This window comes from Alosa sapidissima, chromosome 5, assembly GCF_018492685.1.
Source record: "Alosa sapidissima isolate fAloSap1 chromosome 5, fAloSap1.pri, whole genome shotgun sequence".
Lineage (NCBI taxonomy): Eukaryota > Metazoa > Chordata > Actinopteri > Clupeiformes > Clupeidae > Alosa > Alosa sapidissima.
In genome coordinates, this window is record NC_055961.1 from 29,918,683 (window position 1) to 29,943,628 (window position 24,946).

The window sequence follows — 24,946 nt, forward strand, 5'->3', positions numbered from 1 at the left end:
CCCTGTTGACTGTTCTTGGGGCTCTGCCCTTTATTCTATGTGCCTGTTTGTCTCCTGCAGGGTGCTGAGTGCAGGGGTGGCGCCCAGTAGTTAATGGGCTGGACTATAAGAAGGCCGGGTTTCCCATGGACGCTCTCTTGGCCTTATCGCTCATTTGTGGCTTGCTCCAATGGGGAGAGCCTGGAGAGAGCCCTCTCCGGTTGTGTAGTCTTTTGCTGGGAGCTCCCTCCGTCTTCATCGCATTTTGTTTTTGTTTATTCATTTACCCTAGGCACTTTGCTTTTATAAATTATACTGACTTTTGTATGTATGTAAATATATGTATTTATATTCAACGCTAAGGTGTGGTCTCCCCCATTTTATTTTTTTTGCCGCGGAGATGTAGAATAATTGGATGTTTTTTGGATAAATTGGTTGTGCCTGCATTGTGCGTCGAACGCAATAGTTTGCTGCTATTTCGGTGAGTTGCAGCAAACGTAATAGGCCCAGCTTATTTTCAATTGGGGGAACCCCCGTAGTGATTGGTTAATTTGAGTTATGAAGCGAAGAATGAGACTTCCATCGTAAGTCCATCGTTAGTCATTCAGGTTGGTCGGACCAAACTTTTCTAGCGCACGTCTTGTTTGATTCAATCATTCGGTGGTTTCTGTTACAAAGAAGAGAAATATTATCGAATTGGATTACCTTGGAGCAACGTGAACACCCTGCCACAGGTGAGACCGCTTATAAGTTTTGTTTTATTTCCTGCTTATTTGTTGTTTTTGCGTGTTGAACGAGGGAGGTGGAGTTCAGCTCAATCACGTGACACGTTCAAGACACGTGACGATGAGAGTTTGGAAATAGGTTTTGGTTTTGCAGTGGAATTTAGATGCGCTCCAGTCTGAATTGTTTGTAGTACTTCATTGTGTCGGAAACCACTTTTAGTTGCCAATATGCGTAGCTTTAGCGTGAAAGAGCAAATTGAGCGAGTGTTATTTGGATTTGTTTTGTATTGATTGGCATAACTTACCTGGATTGTTAATTTGTTTAAATGAAGTATGTCTGTTGTAATGGAAACGTAAATGGACGTAAATTTGGCTGCCCCTTCGGCAAATAGTTTAAAAAATGTAACTAGAGCTCAACTTGTTAAAGAGCACTACGGAATTGAGTCACTTACTGTATTTCTGAAAGTATCACACATACATCAACACATTGCTGCAGTTAGTTACGGATGGGCTGAGTGAACGAGAGGTAATTTCACTTAATCCAGCGTTTCTCAAACTGTGGGTCGCGACCCACTACTGGGTCGCGGAGACATGCCAGGTGGGGCGCGAACTGACGTGAAAAACAGGAGTTTTTTTTATTTTATTTTTTTATCTGTAGCCTGGGCCCAGGTAGCACCCGATGCGCAATGGACGCACTGTGTTATTCACAGGGAAGCGCTCGTGTCAAGGCAGCTTAGTCCCGACCTACATGAGATTTTGAACGTTGTTGTGAGAGTGGTGAATTTCTTCAAAACCCGGCCCTTAAAAGCGCGTCTATTCTCCGCACTTTGCGAAGAGATGGTAGCTGACCAAAAGGCTGTACTGTTTCACAGCGAGGCAAGGTGGCTTTCCCGAGGTAAAGTGCTGTCGGGCGTGTTTGAGCTCCGAGTCGCCTCTTCTTGGAGGAAGAGCGCATGTTTGAATCTGCAAGCACGTTCACTAATGAACATTTCTTGACGAAGCTGGCCTATCTTAGCGATATATTTGATATATCTTAGCGATACATTTGAGTTAAATGTCCAGTTACAAGGCAAATACAAGCACCTACCTCACCTAGCAAATAAGATTACTCAATTCACCAAAAAAACTTGAGTATGGGACAGGCGCATCGATCGCGACAGTATTATGCCTTTGAGATTTCTGAGCGAAATAGCTGAAACGTCTGATTTGGGAGGCACTCTTGTGATGCCATGTATTAAACAGTAGGCCTACATCACATCCCTACAAAGTTTATTTCAAAAATATTTCCCAACCAGCAGTGCTCAGTATGACTGGATTATGGATCCATTTAATGCAGCATGTTGGTATTTCATTGAATATATTGTACAATGCTGTAAAATGGCCTATGCTTCCTAATATGTTGCTGGAAAACAGAATTATGTGTTATTTATTTATTATTATATCTGCAGCACCAGCTGATTTTAACTCTTGTGAGGTTATATTTATAACTTGTCATTATTTCAATAAATTTGACAATTTTAAGCTTGACCTACCACTTTCTTAGAGCGATGAGGGACAGGTGGGGCTCGAGAATGCCCCCTTGATCAAAGTGGGGAATAAAAGAAAAAGTTTGAGAACCACTGATCTAGTTTGTTAACTACCACAGTCACGAGTTGGGTTGCGATAGTCTGTCATTTTTAAAAAGTGGGTCCCCAGAAAAAAGTTTGAGAAACACTGACTTAATCCATTGCCAGAGCCAGTGGTACAGACTTCGACGGCTCAACTCACGCCAGCGTTAACATTTGACCAGCAAATTAAATTGTTGGAACGAGACAAATTATTGGCCAGAGAACGAGAAAAGGATAGAGACTTAAAATATGATCAATTGCGGCAGGAACAACATCGTTTAAAACTGTTGGAAGAGGGGAGAGCCTCTAAGCAACAAGACAGGCTATCAAATATTATGTCTAAGCTTTTACCCACGTTTAATGAGCGCGAGCCCGACCTTTTTTTTTTTTCTCTGTTCGAAGTAGGCTACTCGCAGATTATCACGGCTGGAGAGATTCAGAGCGAATTTTGCTTTTACAAAGTGTAATTTCTGGTAAAGCCTAAGAGGCCTACGTTGCGTTGGAGGACTCACAGCAGAAAGATTATGCTGCAGTGAAACGGTCTATTCTTAAAGCCTACAAATTAGTTCCCTAAGCCTATAGACAAAGATTTCGAAATTGGCGTAAAAACGCAAGTAAACGACGAGCAAACACACTTAGAGCTGGTGTGTGTGGATACGTTTACAGGGCTGTGCGAGTTAATGATATTTGAACAATTTAAAAACACCATACCGGAACCTATTGCCACTTATATCAATGGCACACTTTCCACGACACTTTGCTTTTATACATTATACTGACTTCTCTATTTATGTAAATCAATATGTATTTATATTGAACGCTACGGTGTGGTCTCCCCCATTTTATGCCAGGTCTGCTTTGAGCCAAGCAGTCCTTGACAGTATGTATTCACATCACATGCACCTGCAGTTCATGAGGCAAATCCTATGGAGGGGTGGGGCTAGAAATGTCAGGGCAGGCCCTATGACAGGAAGTCATGTTACCACAAACACTAAAGGCAAACTCCTGCATCAACCTGCCATGAGACTTACCCTCTCTTGTGAGGTCTGGTAGCGCAGGTGCAGCGCTGTGGGGTCCCAGTCCACGGCGATGTAGGCGTTGCCCACAGTGGCCGCCTCGTCGGAGCACTCTATGGCACAGCCTCTGCAGAACCTGGATGAAACACACACACACACCACAATCAATCACAGTCTATGGCACAGCCTCTGCAGAACCTGGATGAAACACACACACACACACACACCCCAATCCATCACACTCTATGGCACAGCCTCTGCAGAACCTGGATGAAACACACACACACACACACACCCCAATCCATCACACTCTATGGCACAGCCTCTGCAGAACCTGGAGGACACACACACACCACAATCCATCACACTGAGCCTGCAGATCAGTTTGAAAACTGTCCCGCAAACAAGAGCACACAAGCAATTTCATAAATATTAATTTCTTTAGGATTTGTTGACTTTATATGGAGCCTCCATTGTTAGAGTTGAAGTTAAATGGTATTTAGCAGACACTTTTGTCCAAAGCAGCACAGACTCACAGTGGCGGGATCGGGAACCGGACCCAAGCCGACCGATTATCAGGCGTGTGTGACGTTAACGCTGCTCTATCACATCCGCATACATTGTGTGCATACTTGTGTATAATTAGCTTAAAGTGTATGAGTGTGTTCTCACCGGTACCAGGGGCACCAGGCACAGGAGTTGCCGTCCTTCTGCACCACCCGCAGGGTAAAGGGATACTGGTAGCCCAAGCTGTCATCACTGCAAGAGAGGCGCACACAAGTCACCGGTCAAGAGTGAACTACTGGACCATGGTGACGGCACAACTGTGGTGAATTCCCACCACAGCAAGCTGTGAAACAGAAGCTGTGTGTGTTTGTTTGTTTGTGTGTGTGTGTGTGTGTGTGTGTGTGATGCTTATTTATGCATATAACATTTAAAATGGCCTCTGGAGGACAGAAGCAGAAAAGAAAGACTACAAATGCTCCTGACAGAAAAGGGCTAACACTGGGAGACGGAGTCAGAGGATTGTCTCCCAGTGAGAACATATGACAGTTCAACAAACTTAACAGTAAAGCACAGGAGCCCTGAGGCTCTGATAAATGAATGGATGCCAATACAAAGGCAAACCTGAAACTGTGACTATGACTATATGACTATAACTCATAAATGAGATGCACAATGGGTGCTCTGGAGCACTGACCAGTCCTGGGCGTGGTTACTGGCCTCCTGAGGGGGCAAGGGGCTTGCCAGGCGGGACACCTGTGTCCACACGGCGTCGTAGAGGTCCCGTGCCCGAGTGTGCACCGTGCAGGGTACTATTAGGGGCATGCCAAACAGACTGGGCCTGTTCTTCTGAGATGACAGGAAGTACAACTCTGCCCGCATCTGTCAATCAAACAAACAAAGGGACCTTCATGGTACAATCACAAACATTAAAATTGCATTACATTAACTACAAATAAATGTTCATCTGAAACCCACACTAAAAACTATACACTATGGTTCAAAACTCTTAACAATACAAATCTCTTCTTTTACACAAGTAATACTTGAAAGGTAAAATCATTTGCACTGTATTTAACCTTAAAGGCCCCCATTTTACCTTAAAATAACGTTTCCAAAATCATTTCCATGGCACATTAACTCTTAATAGGGCGAACGGCATTTCAGTCGCACTCTGAACTGGTCTTATCGCTTGTAAAACAGCCATAAGAAGATGCCCCCTCCAAAATCGAAATGGAAAAGAGCTGCTATGTTACAGGAATTCTGAGATCTCTTTCTACAGACTGCTGTCAGTGCATTCCCTCTATACTGTATTGGAGTTATGTTCATTTTTTGATTCAAAAGACGCATATTTAGTTTGTTTATTATTGCACTTCTCAACTGTAGGGGACACAAGAGCAAATCTTCTTTACTGCTGCTTTAAGTGCCATTGCATTACGTTAATTGTTATGATAAAGTTCTCACCATCTTCCGATGGATAGCAATGATGTAACCGGTGAATGGGCTGTCCATAGGTGGCGTCTCGTGGCCATTGGGCATGCCATTGGCAGGGCTGGTCTCTGTGCCACATGGAACAATGGTGCTGGGCATCCCTTTGGGCATCAGATCCAGCTTTAGGTGGGCACCATTTCCCACCATGGTGGCATTTCCATTTGGTAAAGCTGGCCCCTCTGTTGGCAAAAGGGGGAAAAACACATTTGGCATAATCAACCACATGTACAGTGCCTACTTACTGTAGGAAGCATTCTTTTCTGAAAGCAACAGTCTAAAGTGTAACACTTTCAACAACTTTCTTCAATTAACCTTCCCCATAATATTTTCTTCAATTACTGCACACACCATATGTAATAGCTTTTGACATTCTACAGAACATTCTAGGCAGCCGTGGCCTACTGGTTAGCGCTTCAGACTTGTAACCGGAGGGTTGCTGGTTCAAACCCCGACCAGTAGGAACGGCTGAAGTGCCCTTGAGCAAGGCACATAACCCCTCACTGCTCCCCGAGCGCTGCTGTTGTAGCAGGCAGCTCACTGCGCCGGGATTAGTGTGTGCTTCACCTCACTGTGTGCTGAGTGTGTTTCACTAATTCACGGATTGGGAAAAATGCAGAGACCAAATTTCCATCACGGGATCAAAAGAGTATATATACTTATGTTGATCTTCTGACATTCTGGAGAATGATGTGTCTGTATAGAGTGAGAACATATAAAGTCTAATAGAAATGCTATTTTCACACCTCTAAATGTGAATAGTAAAGAGGTAATCATGGAAATCATAGAGAGGACTTCCTGAGATGAATTATTAATATGAACAGGTTCCTTTCTCACCATCACAGGTCTCTACAGGGGTGGAGATGGCTGACGAAGGGGAACCGGGCACTGGGATCTCAAACGCACAGAGGAACCCGGTCACTGCACGCCGCACCTTCTGGTTGTCCAGTGGAAAGTTCTAGATAAAGCAGGTGCAAAGGAATGACCTCTCAGTTCCTCAAGAATTCCACAGAGTGGGTATGCAGTACAGATGTAACATTAAAAACTCATGCACAAGTATACAAACACACACACACACACACACACACACACACACACACACACACACACACACCACCCCCCCCCTCTGGCTGACCTTGATACTGATGGCACAGCAAAAGTATGATTATTGTGGACACTACTTTTGTTTCACATCCTTACACATAGCGAGGCCACACCTCACCGGAGCACACAGCATGGTGAGGCTTGTCCAATGTTTTCTCTCTCTTCTGTACCTTAATGTTGGAGGTGTGGACCTCGGCCAACAAGATCTGTTCAGGACGGAGGCTGCACAGCTTGCTCAAGAGCCTTTTGAGTCCGGTGTACTTCTCGTCCACGTTGAGCCTGAGGCCGTACCGCACCGGCGTGGAGCCGTCCAGTTGGATCACTGAGCGGCACACACACACACACACACACACACATCAGAGGCGTTCAGGGAGAGGTTAAGACTATCACAGGATGACCTGTCCAAGGACTTATTACTTTCATACTGAGTATATGATGTTTGAATTTTGTAATCTCTTGATCATGAAAAAACATAGAATTTCCAAATAGAATTGTTGAATTACTGCAAAGCTTACTATGCATAAACAGTCAAAATACATAATCAAAGGAGCCAGCAATCCCCTGCCACATATACACACAGTAGAAGGTCCATTTGGCCTACCAATAATCTCTAAGTGCATGGAGTTGTCCATAGGCAGGGGCAGGGAAAGGAAGTTGAAGGGGTCAAAGCGAGCGCTGACGTGGCCGCAGGTTTTACACTTGACCTGGGAGCGCAGCTGGCCGTGGAACAGGTCCACCACGATAGACCGGTTCCTCCTCAGGTGGTTCTCCCACGCCTGAATACACACACACACACACACACACACACACACCACAGTAACCATTACTCCAATGTTTCCTCTACGTTGATTTAAGGATGGCGGCCCGCGACGGCAAAATTAATACAGTCACGGTATCCGAAATTAGGGCAGACGCACAATGTAGTTGCAATTGCCTTTTTCAAATAATCCTGCAGATGTATCCATTTTATATATATATATATATATATATATATAAATATAAAACCAAAGAAAGTAAAGGAGATTTGCACCAAATAAAGGCTGTGGTTGTGTTTCTACAACCTGTTTGCACAAAACCGCTGGGTTGCCAACTTTGGGTGTTTATCATGATTATCACGCATAGTGTGACCTGCCCCCACTGCTAAAAAAAAATCTAGAGGAAACACTGTACTTTCAACGGTTCTTAGGAAATGAGCCTAGCAGTACTTCTCATTTCACTGCAAAGGCCAATCACAGCATAGTGATTATAAGATCCATACATCATGCAAATGTAGCACTACTGTAGGCTACTGCTGCAAGTAACATAAGACAATATTAGTAAAGCAAAGGCACAAGCTGTCTGTATCAAGATGTCTGCCACCACTGACTCCAGCTGAAAGTCACCTTGCAAAGCCACTGTCTGCTGAGTCACACTCTTAAGGATCAAGCACCGTATTCTATGCACTATCCCTTCAATGCCACAAGAGGGCGCCCTTTGTCCATCAACCTCTTGTGTGCTGCGCTGTAGTGTTGAGAAAGAAGTCAAAGTGGTAACAATTCTGATGTGGGAATTTCAGCTCTTAAATGGAACTAAGGGGAAATGGGCAGTAAGGGGAAGTCCACATTTTGCTGTTATAAATAGGGGCGGCAGTAGTAACTGCTCTTGGCCTGTCACACAGACGGAGCCATTCACTTTTTTGCTGTCTAGGCCACATGCCTCGAGGCTACCGCTATGCCTTGGCATGAGGACAGCAGAAGCCTTCACAGTCTTCTGGCTAAAGTGGTTTTACAACATTTTCAGGATCGGGCTGTAGAAACTGCTGTGACATAGTCAAAGGACAATACTGTCTGTAGGCAACTTGGACCACTCTTGATTTGCTGCTTGACATTTTTTTGGATCAAAAGGTTTTTGCTACTCAAAATTAATTAACTAATTTTTGCAGAATTGTGCATTGGTCTGTGTGGGTGCACTTGTGAATGTATCAAATGGAATGTATGCTTATGTAATCTATGTTTGCGTGTGTGTGCATGTCTGTGTTGGAGAGAGCAGGTGTGTGTGTGTGTGTGTGTGTGTGTGTGTGTGTGTGTGTGTGTGTGTGTGTGTGCGTGTGTGTATATATAGCTGTATATAAGTGTGTGTGTGTGTGTGTGTGTGTGTGTGTTTGTATATAGCTGTGTGTGTGAATGCAACATTGGTCAAGTGGCCTGACCTCAGACGCCACCTCCCAGTCGGGCCGTCCGTCGCTGTCCTTCAGCTCCACATACGGCTTGTCGTGGACACGGTTCAGGTCCTCGTGCAGGCCATCCAGCAAGAAGGCCAGCAGCTCCTGGGAGTCCTGCTGCTGAAAGCCGTTGAATCGCGGTGCATACTTTGCTATCGTCCACTACAACCACAAACAAAGAGACAGACATTTACCAAAGGGAATAGAGAGAGATCGCTAAAGGATCTTGACTTTTCCTGGAATGTACCCCTAAGTAGCCCTAAAAAACTAAAAAATGACCCAAACTCCCCAAGTTTAAGACCGTTAAGGAGAGTAAGAGTGAGTACCGGGAAGTCAGAATGGAAGTAGCGATTCGTAATTGGGAGTGTTGATCCGTCTGACATAGTTGTTTTGATTAACAATCAACTGCAATTACAGCTAAATCTCCCTTACTTGGCTGAGTCACTGGCAACGGGGCCGTGAGATTAATGGGCTCTGGCATAAGTTGGTAAGAGAGCGCCAAACATACCCGCAGTTTGAGAGGTGCGATGCTTTTCTGGGTGCCACTCCAGAGCTCCTGCATCAGGTCCCCGTAGCACTTAGCCATGTGACCCCGCATCCCGATCGGATTGGTCCTGGGTGGGAAAACAAGAGAGTGCTTTAGAGTCCTGGGGCCTGTACTACAAAGCGGGGTTACTGGCTTATCAGAATAACTTGATCACGTGTGGCGTAACTTCCCGATTAACCCGTACTACGAAAGGTGAATAGGTTTTAACCGAGGTATGCTGCCATGGCAATTTACGCTGCATATCTTCTTGGTTAACCCGAGGATTCCGTTAACCACACCCTTTATAAGTACCACCCCTCCACTAACAATTTCTCCCGAGACATGTCGGCGTACCTGGATGATCCATACGACATTGGAGCGCAAATCATGAAGGACTCTTCACAGGGCGAGGGGTTTTAGAGACCGCCAGAAAATATATATATAGCCTACCCGGACGATATTCTCTATGAAGATATATATTGTCAGCCGAGGGAATTCGTTATCTGTCAGATGATCTAGGAAGACGTCTCATAGCAATGCCCGTATGTGGACATTCATGTATTCCATCGGTGATGCAAGAATACTGTATGTCCGAAAATAAATCGGACATAGGCATACAGTATGCTGAAAATCTGAGCAAGAATAGCCTAAAATAAATTGGCCTACAGTAGGCCTAATAAACTAAAATCACAATTTTAACAAACTTGTTGAATTGAATGTCATATTACTGTACTCTGCAAATAAAGGCTATACATTTCCACAGCACCAGAATCCGACCGAATGCCTCCCTCAACCCCTTCCATAATCGGCCTTCCACTATTATTTGCGATGGCCAACTCTTCTGCTACTGTAAAACACTCTGGTGCCTTTCCTCCTACAGTAGTGTTCAAAGACACCTTTTTCTTGTTAGCTGTAAAACAGAGGCCAAGTGAAGGCTATAAGCTAGGCCTACATGTTTTCATAATTAAGAAATATTAATGCAAACTATAACTATATAAACCTACTATTCTGAATAATGTTTTTGTGTTTCATTTTCACCTGCTGCCATGTGCGTTTGGCAATGGTGTTGCATCTGAAATGTTCACAGGATTAGGCATACACTAAATCAGTCAATGGGGGCTACTTAAACATTCAATTATCCTATTACTGTAATCTATATGCCCACTTCTAAATTGCGTTGCATCTGTAGGCATTTCTATGAACTCAAAATAGGCTATATAATTATTTCAACTCATTTCAGACATTCCGCAAGCTACTAATCCTCCGTAACACATAAGAAAATGTGGGATCTGCAACGTATCTGCAATATGTTGCCAACAGCCTTGCTTTGTTCACTGCCGACGTATTTGATTTTTGTCGTAGAGTGGGTTTTAATTCCTCATAACTTGGCATAATAATTGTGCATTCCTCATCCGTAAAATAAGGTGATCGCGTCATCATTGAAAGTGGTGACTTGCGCTGCAACCCGCCCCTTTTATGCGAATGCGCACAAACTCCAATTAGGTTAACCCTGGCTCAACAAATCAACTTCATAATCAGCGTCGTAGTACCAATTAACACCACTTAAGATAACCAGGTTTTGTCAACCCTTGTTTAACAAAGTAACCCTGGGTTACATCTGGGTAGGTTAAGCTCCCTTCGTAGTACAGGCCCCTGTCCTGTTGCTTGGTGATGGACAGCTAGACAGACACAGTATCTTAATGATATGTAGTGGATGGACATACAGTGCATACTCACATACGTCAAGCGCACATGCGCGCGCACACACACACCCACACACACACACACACAGTGGAACCTCAATACACTGCCACACACCTGTTGAGCTCATAGAGGTGTCGTCCTGAGGTAAAGTATTCAGTCAGGGGCTTAGTGTTGCTCACACACTGGATGCTGGAGTTCATGAAGCACGTGTTGCCAAGGTTACTGAGCCCCGTCGCCCCCTTCTCAGTAGGAACTACTAGAACAAAAACAAGCACCTGGTTAGAAAGTGCAGCCCAGTGGAGAAGAGAGGACACTGTAGGTCCTCCCGTGCTTCTGCATCCCCTGTTGAGTCCCTCTTCAGTTCAATTCAGCACACAATTCCTTCTGGCCAAGAATAATGTACTGGCCCAACTTGAAGGGCGGCACCAAGCGTGCATTTGAAAATCTCACTGCACGTAATTGGATAAGACTATACGACCAATGTTTACTGACTGATTCCGGACTTCGACGCAATTAGATAACACTACGGCTGTCATCTGTTTAGCTCGCCTCTGGCTCGCCTACTGTATATCAGATACACCGATGTGATTGGCTCCCCGCGTTACAAGTGGCCAAAGTAACGTGCATCATTACTCATTGCCAGAGTGTCTCGCAGAGACAATTCAAATTGTGCTCTTGCGAGAACTCTGGAGTTTCCAGGGTATTCCTTGATCAGGCCTACTAGGACATTTAAATGCTTCAATCAACCCAATGAAAGGGCCCTAAAAACATTCTGAACTTCCACTTTCCACCCGTGTGGTGTAAATACAGATTTGAGGAGAACTTCAAACATGGTGATTTCCGTAAGGTGATGGTCAGTGCCTATGGTCACTACACTGACTTACCTTTGTACCGGCTCATCCTATTGCTGTTGGCCAGGAAGGACATCTCCTCGGGCCAGCTCATGTCTTTGTTCCGTACTGAAACACAGCAGTGAAGACAGACACATTCACTACAGAGGTCACTGGGCCGTGAACGGGTCATTTTACTGTGCTAATCAGAACCCAGTGCAAAGAAAGGCATACCTTCAATAACCATGTATTGCTCATCTGGAATCTTCAGGTCATCCAGAGAATGGTCCTCATCATCCAGAAGGGTGAGATAGTTCTGTGGACAGGAATGCCACGTTAGATGAGGTTTGACAGTCAAAATCATTGAATGCAATTTTACTGGATGCAAACCTAATGGCGGTGTGGCAATAATGAAATGATATAAAATGTGTTCATCTCATTCTCTTACAAAAGGCATCACAGATTCATATCTGCCTCAGCAAAACCAGCACAAGGCCACTTTACTCTTCCAGGCCATCATCAGTTTTACTGTCATAGTAGCATTTAGTTTTGATGTGCATGACTCTTGCAGGTCATGATGTCACTGCATCATCTCCTACTGGATGTTTTCCCCGTATCAGGTGTTGTTGTGTCGGTCACCTCGTTGTTGTAGAGCCAGAGCCTCATGTCCTCCTCTTTGATGCGGAGCCTCTGAGACAGATACTCATGGATGTCTTTAATGGAGCCCACCCTGCTGAAGCAGCCGGTGTAGACCAGCACACGCTTCAAAGGGGCACTGGGAGAGGGCATGTTACCTGCAAGAGACCAGAGCAGAGAGAGAGAGAGAGAGGAGAGAGATTGGAGAGGGAGAGGAAGAGGAGAGAAGGAGAGAGAGACGGGAGAGGAAGAGGAGAGAGGGAGAGAGAGAGGAGAGATGGAGGGAGAGAAGAAAGAGGAGGAATTTGAGCTTCACGATATCTATTTCTAGGAGAATAAGGGAGTTGGTTTGAGCTTGTTTCATCATTAAGAAATTATGAAAAGCAGTTCAGTCAGGTTATGGGTAGCAAATGTAGGAGAGACAATTCCCAAGTGGAGTCTAGTTATGCAACATCAAAAGGAACACGTCAGTACTTCAGTAATACTATCACAAATATCATCAACCAGTGTGGAGACTTGAATACAAAATAGCAGCAACAGAGTGCCTGTTTGCATTGTGAAACCATGCGGCCTTTCCGGCTGCCAAATGCTGCTTCAAGATACAAAGTTCCCACCATGGAAATCAAAAAGCCAACAATTTGCGTCTGATTTAATATTCCCAGGGAATAATCCCCTTCCCAAATTTGGACACTGATCTTATAACACAGCGGTCTCAGAAGGGGACAGCCAGGCTCTGTGGCGCTGAAGTGACCTCACATGACTGGGATAACCCCCCCCCCCCCGTACTAACCACAGTCTTGTGACATTCATGTACAACCTCAAAGAAGCATTTGACAAGCGTACGGAGCAAGGGGAAGTGAAAAACAGGTCCTGCTGGGGTGAGTGAACTTTGTGTATAAAAGGATAGCACTCGGAGTTCTTTTTTTAAAGCTTTCTTAATCCACAGACGCTTCTGGGCAAGACGCCCTTCTTCAGCATGATTAGGGCGGTTTCACCTTTGACCTAAGCCGTGCTACGCTACGCCATGCCATGTGTCCCATGTGGGTGCGCCCTTACCCATGTTGGCCCAGCCGTTGGACTGGGGGGTACGCGGAGGAGGCTGCTGCCTCAGGAAGAGCAGGTGCCGGGGGAAGAGCTCCAGCTCGGCACGCTCCATGTCCACCTGTCTGACCACCTGCGGGCCAGGTCACGGGAGGCCGAGAAGCGGACAGCGGGAGGAGGGGACAGAGAGAGAGTATGGTGATGGCGAGAGAGGGATGGGGAGGTAGAGAAGGAGGAGAGAGAGAAAGAGGGAGAGAGAGAGAGAGATGGAGTTAAATAGACAAAAAGGGAGAAAGCTGAGTACACATAGACAGGAAAACAAGTGTAATAGGCCAGCAGGCTGCACTTCTCATAAAAGTACGACTGACTTCAAGAGGATGCTGCCATCAAGTGACGTACCGGCCGAGGTAGGCTAAGGTTGGCTCCATACCAGTGATACAACGCCCTCCACACGGGCTCGGGGACCACCTCAAAGTCACGTCCGTGAGACAGTCTGGGCGAGCGTCTCAGCAGTCCCCCCTCCATAGTCAGCGTGGGAGCCTGGCCAAGAAGACACAGCAGCAGAAACTCTCAGGAGCTGCTCCAGCACAATACAGCATTCAGCTACAGTCAGCTACACAGAGCCCTGACTGAACAGGGGAAAATAACCAAAACTTCCTAGAGGACTTTGGTGGTGTGATACGTCATGATATATCATGATATACTGTATGGGCTACAATTCAATATGTTCTAATATATTGCGATACTGTAATTGCAATAATGAGTTATACTGGTTTTAGTTAATTATCAGCTGTCACAGAGATTTTAAACACAACACAAAATGATTCACCGCCTGCTACAAATATTTGTATGGAAATTATTCATTTAAAAACATGTTTTTCCACCCCTATATACACACAGACACCGACACAGACACAAAAAAAAAAAACAATGGCATGTGGTGGGGCAGTCTTACCTTGAGAGGCTCTGAGGTAACGAGTGTTTGGTTGTCAATGGCGCCGGGCCTCTGTGCCGCCACGTTCCCATCAGCCCCCAGGAAACTCTGGCTGTCTGTGTCCGAGGTGTCGGTCTGGCGTGGGAAGCAGATGTCTGTCGCTGTGGAGCTGGAAGGCAGCAGGCCTGAGGGGAGGAGACGAGCCGTCAGACCACAGATCAGAGAGTCAACAAACACCCAAACACGGCTCACAACACCTTTAATCATGTGATGTTTTAAAGGAATCTGCTCATTACACTGCTCTGTCATGAGTAAATGCAGCCATAGGCGTACCTGATTAATCAGTTTCATTCATAGACAAATCCTGATTCAAACAGTGACGTGCACATTTCCTTTAGGTTCTGCAAACCAGACCGCTGGCACTCACAACATATCTGACTGTTCTTCATAGATGGACTCGAAACACAGTCCACAACTAATACGCCAGGCTACTATACCAGTCAGTCGACATGACAAGGCAGTAAAGAATATCTACTAGCTCTGATTGACCATGGTCCATCTCTACAGTGGTGTGGCTGGTATAAGGCCGCATACTGTACTCACTCCCACTGGTGGTCTCTGAGGCCTCGGAGGCGCTGGAGATGTTATCAGAGAACTTCTCCTCCGACGAGGCGGGAGAGTTGGCCATGCCACCGTCTCCTGCCGCCTCAGGGGTCTGAGCCATTCCCCCTGACCCTGGTGCTGACCCCACCGGGCTCCGAGCCGTCCCAAACACACACGGCTGCTCCATCACAATCGCTTTGCTGTCCTGGGAAACCACAAACGCACACACATTATACTACTGGTATTTATGAAGCCAATTTTTGTAGAACTGCTGTAGAGTCACTAGTAGAGTATGAGGATTTTTTTTCCTGCATCCCCATAACACTACTAAGGCAAATGAAAGTGAGAGATAAAGTGGTTTGGGACTCACATATCTGACATAGTCTTTCCACTGCTGCCACCATTGTGTGGCAATGAGAAACCAGTAGTCTCCAGGCTGCAGGCCATGCCTGCTCTCCCTCTCCAGCCAACCTCTGCAAGAACACAGTCAAATCAGAAGGAAGCTTTTTCCATCAGGGCACAATAGCTGCTGTTGTTCCTTACATAATGCTTTAAGATATTCCTTGAGGCAGTTTATAACTGGCGTAAATAATGCAGACCATGCTTCCGCAGGTTCAACCGATATGCTGCATTTGTCAGGCAGCCATTTGTGGAAACTGATATTCTTATAGGAGATATTGGAACATCAATGCCAACCTCTTTGTCCTCTCTTACTCATAAGTGAATAAATGTGTAGGGCCCAATGTGAGGAAGAGAGAGTGCGACACACACACACACACACACACTCACCTGATTATCTGACCTTCCTCCTCAGGAGTGGCAGGCCGCAACCCCAGGACTATGTGACACACCTGAGCAAACACGAGAATCCAGTTAAAAACGTACAGAACATCTTTAACACATTAGATTTAAGTTTTAGAATTGACATGAGGTGTCCCAAGAACAACGTACTAAAGGACTTAGTTTAGATGTGCAATGTACTTCACATCAATATATTTACTGTTACAAGGTAGTAACCACAAACCTAAACCTAATCTCAAATCAGAAGGGCAATCTCAAATACATCTCACCTACACTGTAGGCACTACAGCATACTAAAATATAAATTGGTTACCCAGTATGTAATAACTAATGACATATAAAGTGTGTAGGGGCATGAAATCAGGTGGCAGCAGTAATATTGTTACCTGAAACAGCAGGTTGAGGAACTCGTCGGCCAGAGCGCTCTGGACGCTCCAGATCTGATAGTCTTCCAGAGTCAGATGACCCTGCTGCAGAACACAAGGACCAGATGGCCACATGTTAATACACATACATAAAAACTAGTCTGCTCTAATCTGGGAACAGTTCAGCAATAAATGATCACTAGGCAGTATTTCTAAAACAAACTTAAAATATAATTGAACACTGAATAAAACTGGAATGTGGTAAATCCATACTTTGGTTGTATCATGTGTTTTCAAAATGTCTTCCACAATGTCAGTCACACTGATGTTTAGCTCCTGCAAATGTGGAAAAAACTGATTTAGAAGTTGTGTCTGAAACATGCCGTGCAGTAATACAAATCTCTCTACACACAACCAGGACCATCAACATTACTGGTGGTGACTGGTGGAGCCAAGGGAGAGTGGTGGTCTTACTGGGATGGAGTCCGTGCGGTTGTCTTTCCACACCTCCAGCAGCGCAGCCACCATCTCTCGGATCTCCTCTCGAGACAACACCCCATCTCGATCCACATCAAACACTTTGAAGCAAACTAGGGAGTGGAGGGTGGGGTGGGTAGCGGAACAAAAAACAAAACAAAAAAAAAGAGAACAAGAATTAGAACAGTAACTCTACAGGGAAAAAACAAGGAAAATGTGCTGATAAGTGACTTTATGGGCTTCTTGTTGTTATGTAAGCGTCAGAGTGTGGTGCTAGCGCTGCAGTTCTGTTGGCGTACACTTCTGCCTCTCTGCGCGTGGCCCTCGACAGCAGGCGGACAGACCACATGAGATCTCCTTGAAGTCGATGTGATTATCCCGGTTCTCATCAAAGGCGTGGAACAAGCCTGCAACCGAGAGGGAGACACTATGGACTGAGAGCATTACACCACACGACTGATCCAACGCATATTACTTCTGCTAAATGTAATGTACTGTAATCACCCCCAACCCCTCCAACTTGACCAAACTCCACCTCAAACCCAGTACATTTCCTAACAAAAATAAAATTAACCTGTAAGTGTGAGTATCACATTACAGTGCAAAAGTCATATATTAATAATAATAATTTAATAATGATTAAATTAATTAAATTATTATAATAGTTATATATAGCGTTAATAATTATTATAGCGTTTCTCATCTGCTGACACAGATGTCTAGGCGCTAGTGGACCGCTATGTAAAGTTCAAAACAGGGTCTAACAACAAGTGACATGAATACAAAGTAGCAGTAATTTCTAAATCCTGAAGTAATTTAGCACAACACTAACAACAGCGCAGGAGTCCATAATTTTCCACATGTTCTGAACAAACAGACCGGGTCCCAGATGAGAAGGCTGCACACCAGCTGTGACTCTCAGGGTTCCATTACCTTCACTCAGGGATGTGTGAATGGGGGGCGAGACCAGAGGTACAAAGGTCTCCAGGTCAAAGCGTCCCGTCCTTGACTGAGCCTTCAGCAGCCAGTAGCGCTTCTCAAGGTCAATGATGTCTGCCTCCTCCACTAAGAAACCACAGGGTGGGACACAGATATCAGGAAGAAGTACAGGCAAAAGGCTGCATTGCATATTATTGAAAAGGCATATTGAAACCATTCAAGACAACCATTTATAAACATGACAGAGATAGATAAATTATGTTTGTCCAACTGTATGGGAGATGCTGAGGATATCAATTTAATTTGAAAAGGTGAATAAATTACAGTATATATCAACACGCAACATTCATTACACTGCCCTTAGTAAAATTTCGTAAAAATCTGCAATAGAATCAGTGTTGTACACACATAACGGTGATATTTTGCCAAGGGTTCACAAGAGATGTTTAGTGGGTGGAAGTCTTTACAAGTCTCAGCAATAATCTGCTCTGCCTACAGACAAACCTCACATCTACTGTATACCCCACATTCACAGAGTTTCCATGACGACGGCAGCTCGTCACTTCTCTGCTATGTCAACCAAAAATGACGTCACGTCAATCGTTGATTTTACAACTAACAGTCAGGTGCGTGATGGTACTTATTGACAAGCCCAGATAGCGATCACATACTATTAGTGAGGACTGCCTAGACTCAAGATTCTGTTTCCAAAATAGCCTACTGCACACTACTACCTACTGCTTGTATACTGATCTTGACAGTAAAGTAGCAAGTCAAATATATTAAGTAGTCCTGGAGTATGGCATTTCGGAAAGAGTCTCAGTTGGCGTCTTTACAGCTCTTAACCTTTGAAAGAGTGCTCCATTTGTTAAACTTGGAAAAGTGCCGCTTTTAGTTCACTTCTTCATGTAAACTTGTGCACAGCATAGCGGAGGTGCTGCGTTCTAAACGCCCATGCCAGCCTGTGCGTTGCCCGAAACAACAGTAGGAAGTCCTGTGGTTTACCCTTGAACAAGCCTGACGCATACGCAGAGCGTGTTGTGGCAACATGGTTCCCTTCCATGAAAAAGTCTCCCAGGTCTAGTGGGCGGTGGCGAGATCGTATTGACTGTAAGCTGCAGCAGCGTGTGTGAACTGCAGTGAGGTGTTGCTCTGTGCAAGTAGTGAGAGTAACTGGTGATGTGCGTTGAGACTACAATGGCAAAGACCTCCAAAATGGATTACCTTGATAACATTCGCAGTCTTCCATCAAATTAGACTAACACATTGTGGCGAAAATACACACACACACACACACACACGTACGCACATAGGCTAAGGTTTCATTAAATAACATAAAAGTTTCAAGTGCACACAAACATTCAAATACACACACACACACACACACACCCCTCACACACACACACAACACACAACACACACACACTCTCTCTCTCTTGCTGAATGGAGATTTTAGCCTTAATGACTCACAGTGGGTCACTCCGGCCAGTGTTTGGTAGAAGGTGGGTGTGTCGCTGTCGTCGGTCAGGGTGACACACACGCCACTCGAGAGCAGCCAACGAGAAAATGTGAAGGCTTCCTTATTCTGCAGAATCCAGCTCTTAAACTTCTCATAATTCACCTTCTCCCCCTGTTCAGACAGATCACAAACCACAACAGAGAACATAGTCACCCTACGAAAGACTGCACTTTCAGAATGAGTAATGTATGCACAATAAAGGTAGAGTAAGTTCTGTTTTCTGTAGAATAGGTTCTGTTAAATGGGACTTTAGCCCACTACATTGGCACAGCTTGAGCATGAGATGTTTCACATGTAACGGTATAACAGTAAATGATGGCAAACTATGATAAGGAAACATAACACGGTCAACATCATTGACAGCATCAGAAAAAAATACTGCATCCTGTGAAATCAGCATTACAATCAGATTCTTAATGCAGTGTTTCCCATATATTGACTTATTTGAGGCGGCCTACCACAATATCAACATTAACCACCACACAATGATTTTCTATGTTGTACTAATTTATATGGGATGAAATCCTTTCATTTCATCTCTCTCTCTAATTAAGTTATGTGCAAGTATAAGAAGCAGTATCCCTACGCTAACATTAGAATACTGTTGGGTTGTCGAGGTTATCACACTATAACGTTACAGCTACTTGTCAATATCGACTTCTCATGCAAGGCAAGTATAACTATAGGCTATTCATTTTACTGACTCTGACACAGAATGTTTGCTCACCCCACCCCCCCTGCATCTACCACCACAAGTACAATTCAATTCTGTGAGAAACACTGTAATGCCCCATTTTGATAGCATAAAGCATGTGCCAAACAACGATAAGGGAGTGTACAACAATAGAAGGCTATGAGGTTCAGAGATTGAGTCTGTGTGTGTGTGTGTGTGTGTGTGTGTGTGTGTGTGTGTGTGTGTGTGTATATGGTGATAAGAGCATAAACATCTGACATTTAATCACTCCACCCCAGCAATACCAGTGGGAGCTTTTCCAAATTTGTGTCTTCTTTTCAGCAACCCAGGTTTTAACCAGTGACTGCAACTTAAAAACAGAATATTTGCAGTAGTTGTAACACTTTGATGCTTTAGTATTTGCACTGTGATTAAACCAATGGTGTCTGGATTGTGAGCTGTGTTAGTGAGAATGTGAAGACTGCAACGACATGACAAAGGGCAATACTTTCAGTATGAGGGGAATGTGGGGCGCATGAATCAGAGTTGTGCTACCACTTCAAAAACAATGCAAAACCGACTTATGTGACCCAATATCTGTGCTAGTTTTGCACATAGTGCGTCACTCTTGTAGATTTGCCCACTTGTGCTCTTTTTCCTCTTTATATATGGCTGTCAATAAAGACCTACAGTAGGTGTGCATTTGCCTACTGTTTTATTGAAGGCTTGTCTGTTGAAAGTCACATCAACTCTATTGTGCTATTATTGTGCTAAATGCTCCAAATTTAAAGCACTTTGAGCTGCATTCTGTGTATGAAAGGTGCTATACAAATAAAGCGTATTATTTTTATAATTATTATTATCATTACTACTCTGTCATCAGGTGTGTCCATAGAAAACAACACACAATGCAGTACAGGCCCTTTCATATCTAATCATCACATTTGGTTGTTTATTCAGGGAAATGAACAGAGCAGTAAGCTCTTCTACAGAAATGCCCTGAGCATACACAGGTATACTGTCTGAAACACCCCAAACACCCACTGCTAGGGCTGACGCTTCGTCTCCTGTCAGCTAAGCTACAGAAGACAGCTCCCGTCAAAGGCCATAACTCTCTATTCAATATGCTATGCTCTATACGTTCCTAAATCAAAACATTTCTATTTCTGAGAGGCCACAGAGAAACGTGAGGAGTAAAGGCTCATTTATAGTTCAGGCGACAACTATAGTGTCGCTCGACAAGAACTTTATGTTGCTTTTAAGTCTTATTTTGTCAAGCGACACTTATCCCCTGGACTATAAATTGACCTGAAGGGGTGGGGTGGGGTGGGGTGCTGTAGGGTGGGGTGGAACTGACCTCAGTGAAACACTTGCGGAGAGAGGTAGGTATCTCTCCGTCCACAGCCTGCAGCATGGCCTCCATGTCCTCCCGTGTGGCATAGCTGCCTGACTCGCTGGCAAACAGACTGAAGATGTCTACAGGGCCAGAGGAGAGTGGAGAGAGGGAGAGGGAGAACGAGGGGGGGGGGGGGGGGTGAAGAGGGAGGGAGAGAGAGAGAGAGATTTGTTGCTTACTGTAATAAAAACTGCCAATTGAAGCCATATGTTAAAAATAAGTCACAGTTCCAAGTTAATCTGAAATATCTACCCTGTAACAAAATTATCATTGTTTTGAATGTCCGTGAGTATAACGTTAGGGTAAAAAATTTTCAGCACATAGCCTACACAAAAGACCAAAAAAAAGGTCACTGTGAGCTCAACTGACACAAAAAAACAAAGAACCACATAAACCCCAGGACGACCAGAGGAAAAAAAAAAAAAAAATGTTCTCGTTGTCAAACTGCTGCCTGTGTATCGTCATGGTAACCACAGCACATCCAGTGACTTACACTTGGTCTTTTCTTCATCCCGGCCTCTTGTCAACAGCACAAGCCCAACGATGAGGTTGTTGAAGTGCAGACCTTTAGACGTCCCCCCGAATGAGTTGTAGATCACCTGAGAGAAATAAAAATAGGTTAGAAACAAATAAGCCACAAGTATTAACATCAATTAGATAATTAATGTCAACTAATTCATTTGATTGATGTTGACTGCATCTTAAACCATAGACTGGGCTATTAGGGTATTATTTATCAGCCTGTGCACGATTTACTCATTTACTTTCCAAGAGATCAACACATTTCACTGGTTTTCATCCTTATGTGATATGCACCAATGGCATCTCAACATGAATAAATTGCCTCCTAAGGGACTGTTTTAGATATAGGCCAGTTTTAAGTAGGACAATGTAGTAAGGTTATAGTTTTATTAACCCTAACTTCACTGGCGTGTGGTCACAACCGCAAAGATTTGTGTAGAAACGAGAAGGAAGCATTGCGCGCGCGCGTGTGTGTGTGTGTCTCTGTGTGCAACAGGTATAGCTTTCAGACGCAAGCCCAATTTCTGGGAAGAGCTAAAGAGCGGCATCATTTTTTTGGATTTTTTTGAAAGCCCAATGAGAGGGGTGCTTTCCCAGCACAGAACATTCATTCATCCGCAGACTGAATAATGTGGACTTTCTTTACAAGCCCAGATCATTCCATGGGCCTTTCTACCGCACTAACTACAGTAGATGAGTACCAAGGAAGGCAGCTGCAAACTCTCAAACAAACTGTCAGAGTAGTCTCCATAAACACTGCTAGAACACCCACACCAGCTCAAATTGTAATAATAATAATAATAATAATATTACTAATAATAATCTGTTCTTTTTTTCAAACACCACAGATCACAATGTCTTGACACAACCGCTGAGGCTCAAAATTTAAGTCTTCTGTTGTCTGTTGTCTCCAGTCGACTCTTTTCTTCTCTTCTGAGAACAGTCCTGGTTTTATTTGGCAACTAAACCATCTTCGCCTTCTTTCGAGGAATTAGCAGAGCTTGGAGGTAAAATGCCAAAGAGTCATTAAAACTGGGCATCAGCCATTAGCTAATGCTATGCAGGTGTGTTGAGTATGCAGTGTATAATGCTGAAATAATCCAATGTATGGGCAGAGTGGTTGCAACCAAGTAAAATCTCACCACTTGGCCCAATTAAGCATACACACAAATGGGTCAGGACACATATGACCCTATAGAAACCAGTAACAGGTTGACAGAGGTCCCTCAGGGCAAAACACTGCCACCTTATGACTTCACAATAAGGGCTGACAGTTTTCTCTGAAATCCCTGAAAGGGATCCCTGAATTAATACATGCTGCAACTTGCTAAGACACATTCCAGAAGACTCAAGAGCTACACACACACACACACACACTCACACACACACACCATAACTCAAAATAACAGATGGAAGAAATTTGTTGCAACTGTTCAATGGATTTCGTGGATTGGTTTATCACAGGAAACAAAGCTCACCTCAGCCACCCGAGGGGGCACCATGTCTCCCAGCACTTCCTTGAAGAAACATTGCTGGTTCATGTAGTAGGACAAGCCACTAGTCCTCCTGAAGGCATCTCTCAGTCGTTTGAGTTCCACATCAGTGACTGAATGGTGAAAGAAAAAGACAGTGAGAAGAAAGGTGTGTGTGTGTGTGTGTGTGTGCGTGTGTACTAGCTGTATAAAAGAAGAAGAGTTACAGATGGAGGTCAAAACACTCAGCCTAATCTAACTGAAACTTTCAAAACTGTAGTTAGTAGATTATGAGAGGCCAGATATATAAATTCAGACTATTCAAGAATATACAATCACATTCAGTTTACCCCCAGCTCACATGCCTATGCAAAAACAAAACCACTTTACAAAAACTACTAAAAGTACTATGGAAAATGAATCTAAAACCAAGCTTAGATGCACATCTAGAAAGTCTTGGCGAGTGATGGATGGTAAAACGTTTATACATTCACTAAACCTCTAAGAGGTAAACATTGAGAGGATGTTTTTCGGTATGATGTGTGGCCCTCCATTTTTACTGACATCGTTGCGCAATTTGGAAGCTCTTGTAGTACCACATGATGACTGTAACATTTAACGTTAGCAGCAAACTACATTTCTGACTGATACCACAGCACGGGGGAAATATAGCATGGTGAAGAGTTTGTTTTGCATACGACACTACAAATACAACTAATCAGTTAGTCAGAAACGTCTGGATGACGATAGCGAGGTGAAGTCACCTCAACTGGTAAGCTTGCTTTAGTTAACGTTAGCTGGTTAATGCAAGCTAAACTAACGCGAGCAACAATGACATTAAGTAAGACCACATTATTTGCCTGTTATGTTGCAGTTGTTTTCAGACTCAACTGAAGACTATCTTACTCGCAAAGGACCAAATCAAGCTAATTTGAAATGCTAAATGAGCCACAGAGAACAGGACAGTTAGATAAGGCTTAATATCCTTTTGCAGTTTAGCACTGTGATGTTAGCATAGATAGCATTAGCCGGGTAGCTATTATTAGCTTGCGCCCAGGCTTTGAACATCAACCAGTAACGTTACTGCTCTGCAACATGTGTGCTGGTAAACGGTCACTTGTGACAACTCAGTTAAGGTACAAGCTATCACATTAAGCAGCATAAACAAATTGTCTGTGGGGGTCAATCGGTGATGGGTATTCATGTCATCACATCAGACAGACAGCTAACGTTAGCCAGCGACAGTCTTGACCAGCTAACCCTCACCGTGCCTTTGTTGCATTAACGTTAACCTACCCTAATATAACCAGACAATCAGTTATCCCGTTGTCAGCTAAATCGCAATCGTATTAACGTAGCAGAAGGGCTGTTTAAATCGTTGTTTTCTGATTTATTCTTAGATTTCAGCCAAGGGTAACATTAGCGACTGTTAAAGCTGCTATGGACATAATTAGCTAACCTTAGCTGCTGATGATAGCTAGCTAGCGTTATCATAATATTATGGATGGATACCTCTTTTGATGGCCTCGTCATAAGAGAGGAAACCGATCCTTGACTCCTTTGCCCCCATCTTCTCTTCATTTCATGGCATGAAATATAATTAAATTAAATGCATATTCCACAGTGGTGATTTGATTGTTAGAAGAAGCTGGCAAGCTGCTGTTAGCTTCTGAGTAATTCCCTGCAGCTTGTGTGTTTGCACTGGAATGACACCTCCCTCTGAGCCTCTGGTCCAGACTCCGATACACGTCGATGCCAAGTCACGTGACAAAGACCTGTCAAGCGCTGAGCTCAATCGCCATCATGACCTTACCTACATTTACACCGCATACAATGACTGTCTACCCCGCAATAGTTCAAGTATTAGATGCAAACTGGAAACATT

At 44.1% G+C, this 24,946-nt stretch overlaps 1 protein-coding gene across 2 annotated transcripts in view; it reads right to left on the reverse strand.

Moving 5' to 3' along the window:
* LOC121710037 (ubiquitin carboxyl-terminal hydrolase 32-like) overlaps window positions 1–24,787 on the reverse strand; it is a 29,267-nt gene extending 4,480 nt beyond the window's left edge. The window contains exons 1-29 of one of the 2 annotated variants that reach the window (XM_042093878.1): window positions 24,574–24,787; window positions 23,068–23,195; window positions 21,561–21,666; window positions 21,029–21,147; window positions 18,950–19,109; window positions 17,474–17,605; window positions 16,840–16,947; window positions 16,538–16,653; window positions 16,337–16,399; window positions 16,085–16,168; window positions 15,687–15,748; window positions 15,268–15,370; window positions 14,898–15,102; window positions 14,316–14,479; window positions 13,760–13,900; window positions 13,376–13,493; window positions 12,323–12,477; window positions 11,918–11,999; window positions 11,738–11,812; window positions 10,968–11,106; window positions 9,132–9,237; window positions 8,612–8,785; window positions 7,025–7,199; window positions 6,594–6,745; window positions 6,157–6,277; window positions 5,296–5,501; window positions 4,529–4,713; window positions 4,000–4,086; window positions 3,343–3,463 (exon numbers count right to left, since the gene is read on the reverse strand). In XM_042093878.1, coding sequence (XP_041949812.1) covers window positions 3,343–3,463; window positions 4,000–4,086; window positions 4,529–4,713; window positions 5,296–5,501; window positions 6,157–6,277; window positions 6,594–6,745; window positions 7,025–7,199; window positions 8,612–8,785; window positions 9,132–9,237; window positions 10,968–11,106; window positions 11,738–11,812; window positions 11,918–11,999; window positions 12,323–12,477; window positions 13,376–13,493; window positions 13,760–13,900; window positions 14,316–14,479; window positions 14,898–15,102; window positions 15,268–15,370; window positions 15,687–15,748; window positions 16,085–16,168; window positions 16,337–16,399; window positions 16,538–16,653; window positions 16,840–16,947; window positions 17,474–17,605; window positions 18,950–19,109; window positions 21,029–21,147; window positions 21,561–21,666; window positions 23,068–23,195; window positions 24,574–24,631 — 3,645 coding nt within the window. In that variant the 5' untranslated portion in view covers window positions 24,632–24,787. Of the gene's footprint in view, window positions 1–3,342; window positions 3,464–3,999; window positions 4,087–4,528; window positions 4,714–5,295; window positions 5,502–6,156; window positions 6,278–6,593; window positions 6,746–7,024; window positions 7,200–8,611; window positions 8,786–9,131; window positions 9,238–10,967; window positions 11,110–11,737; window positions 11,813–11,917; window positions 12,000–12,322; window positions 12,478–13,375; window positions 13,494–13,759; window positions 13,901–14,315; window positions 14,480–14,897; window positions 15,103–15,267; window positions 15,371–15,686; window positions 15,749–16,084; window positions 16,169–16,336; window positions 16,400–16,537; window positions 16,654–16,839; window positions 16,948–17,473; window positions 17,606–18,949; window positions 19,110–21,028; window positions 21,148–21,560; window positions 21,667–23,067; window positions 23,196–24,573 lie in introns of both variants that reach the window. The other variant, XM_042093877.1, reaches the window with a different exon arrangement.
* Window positions 24,788–24,946: the final 159 nt, after the last annotated feature.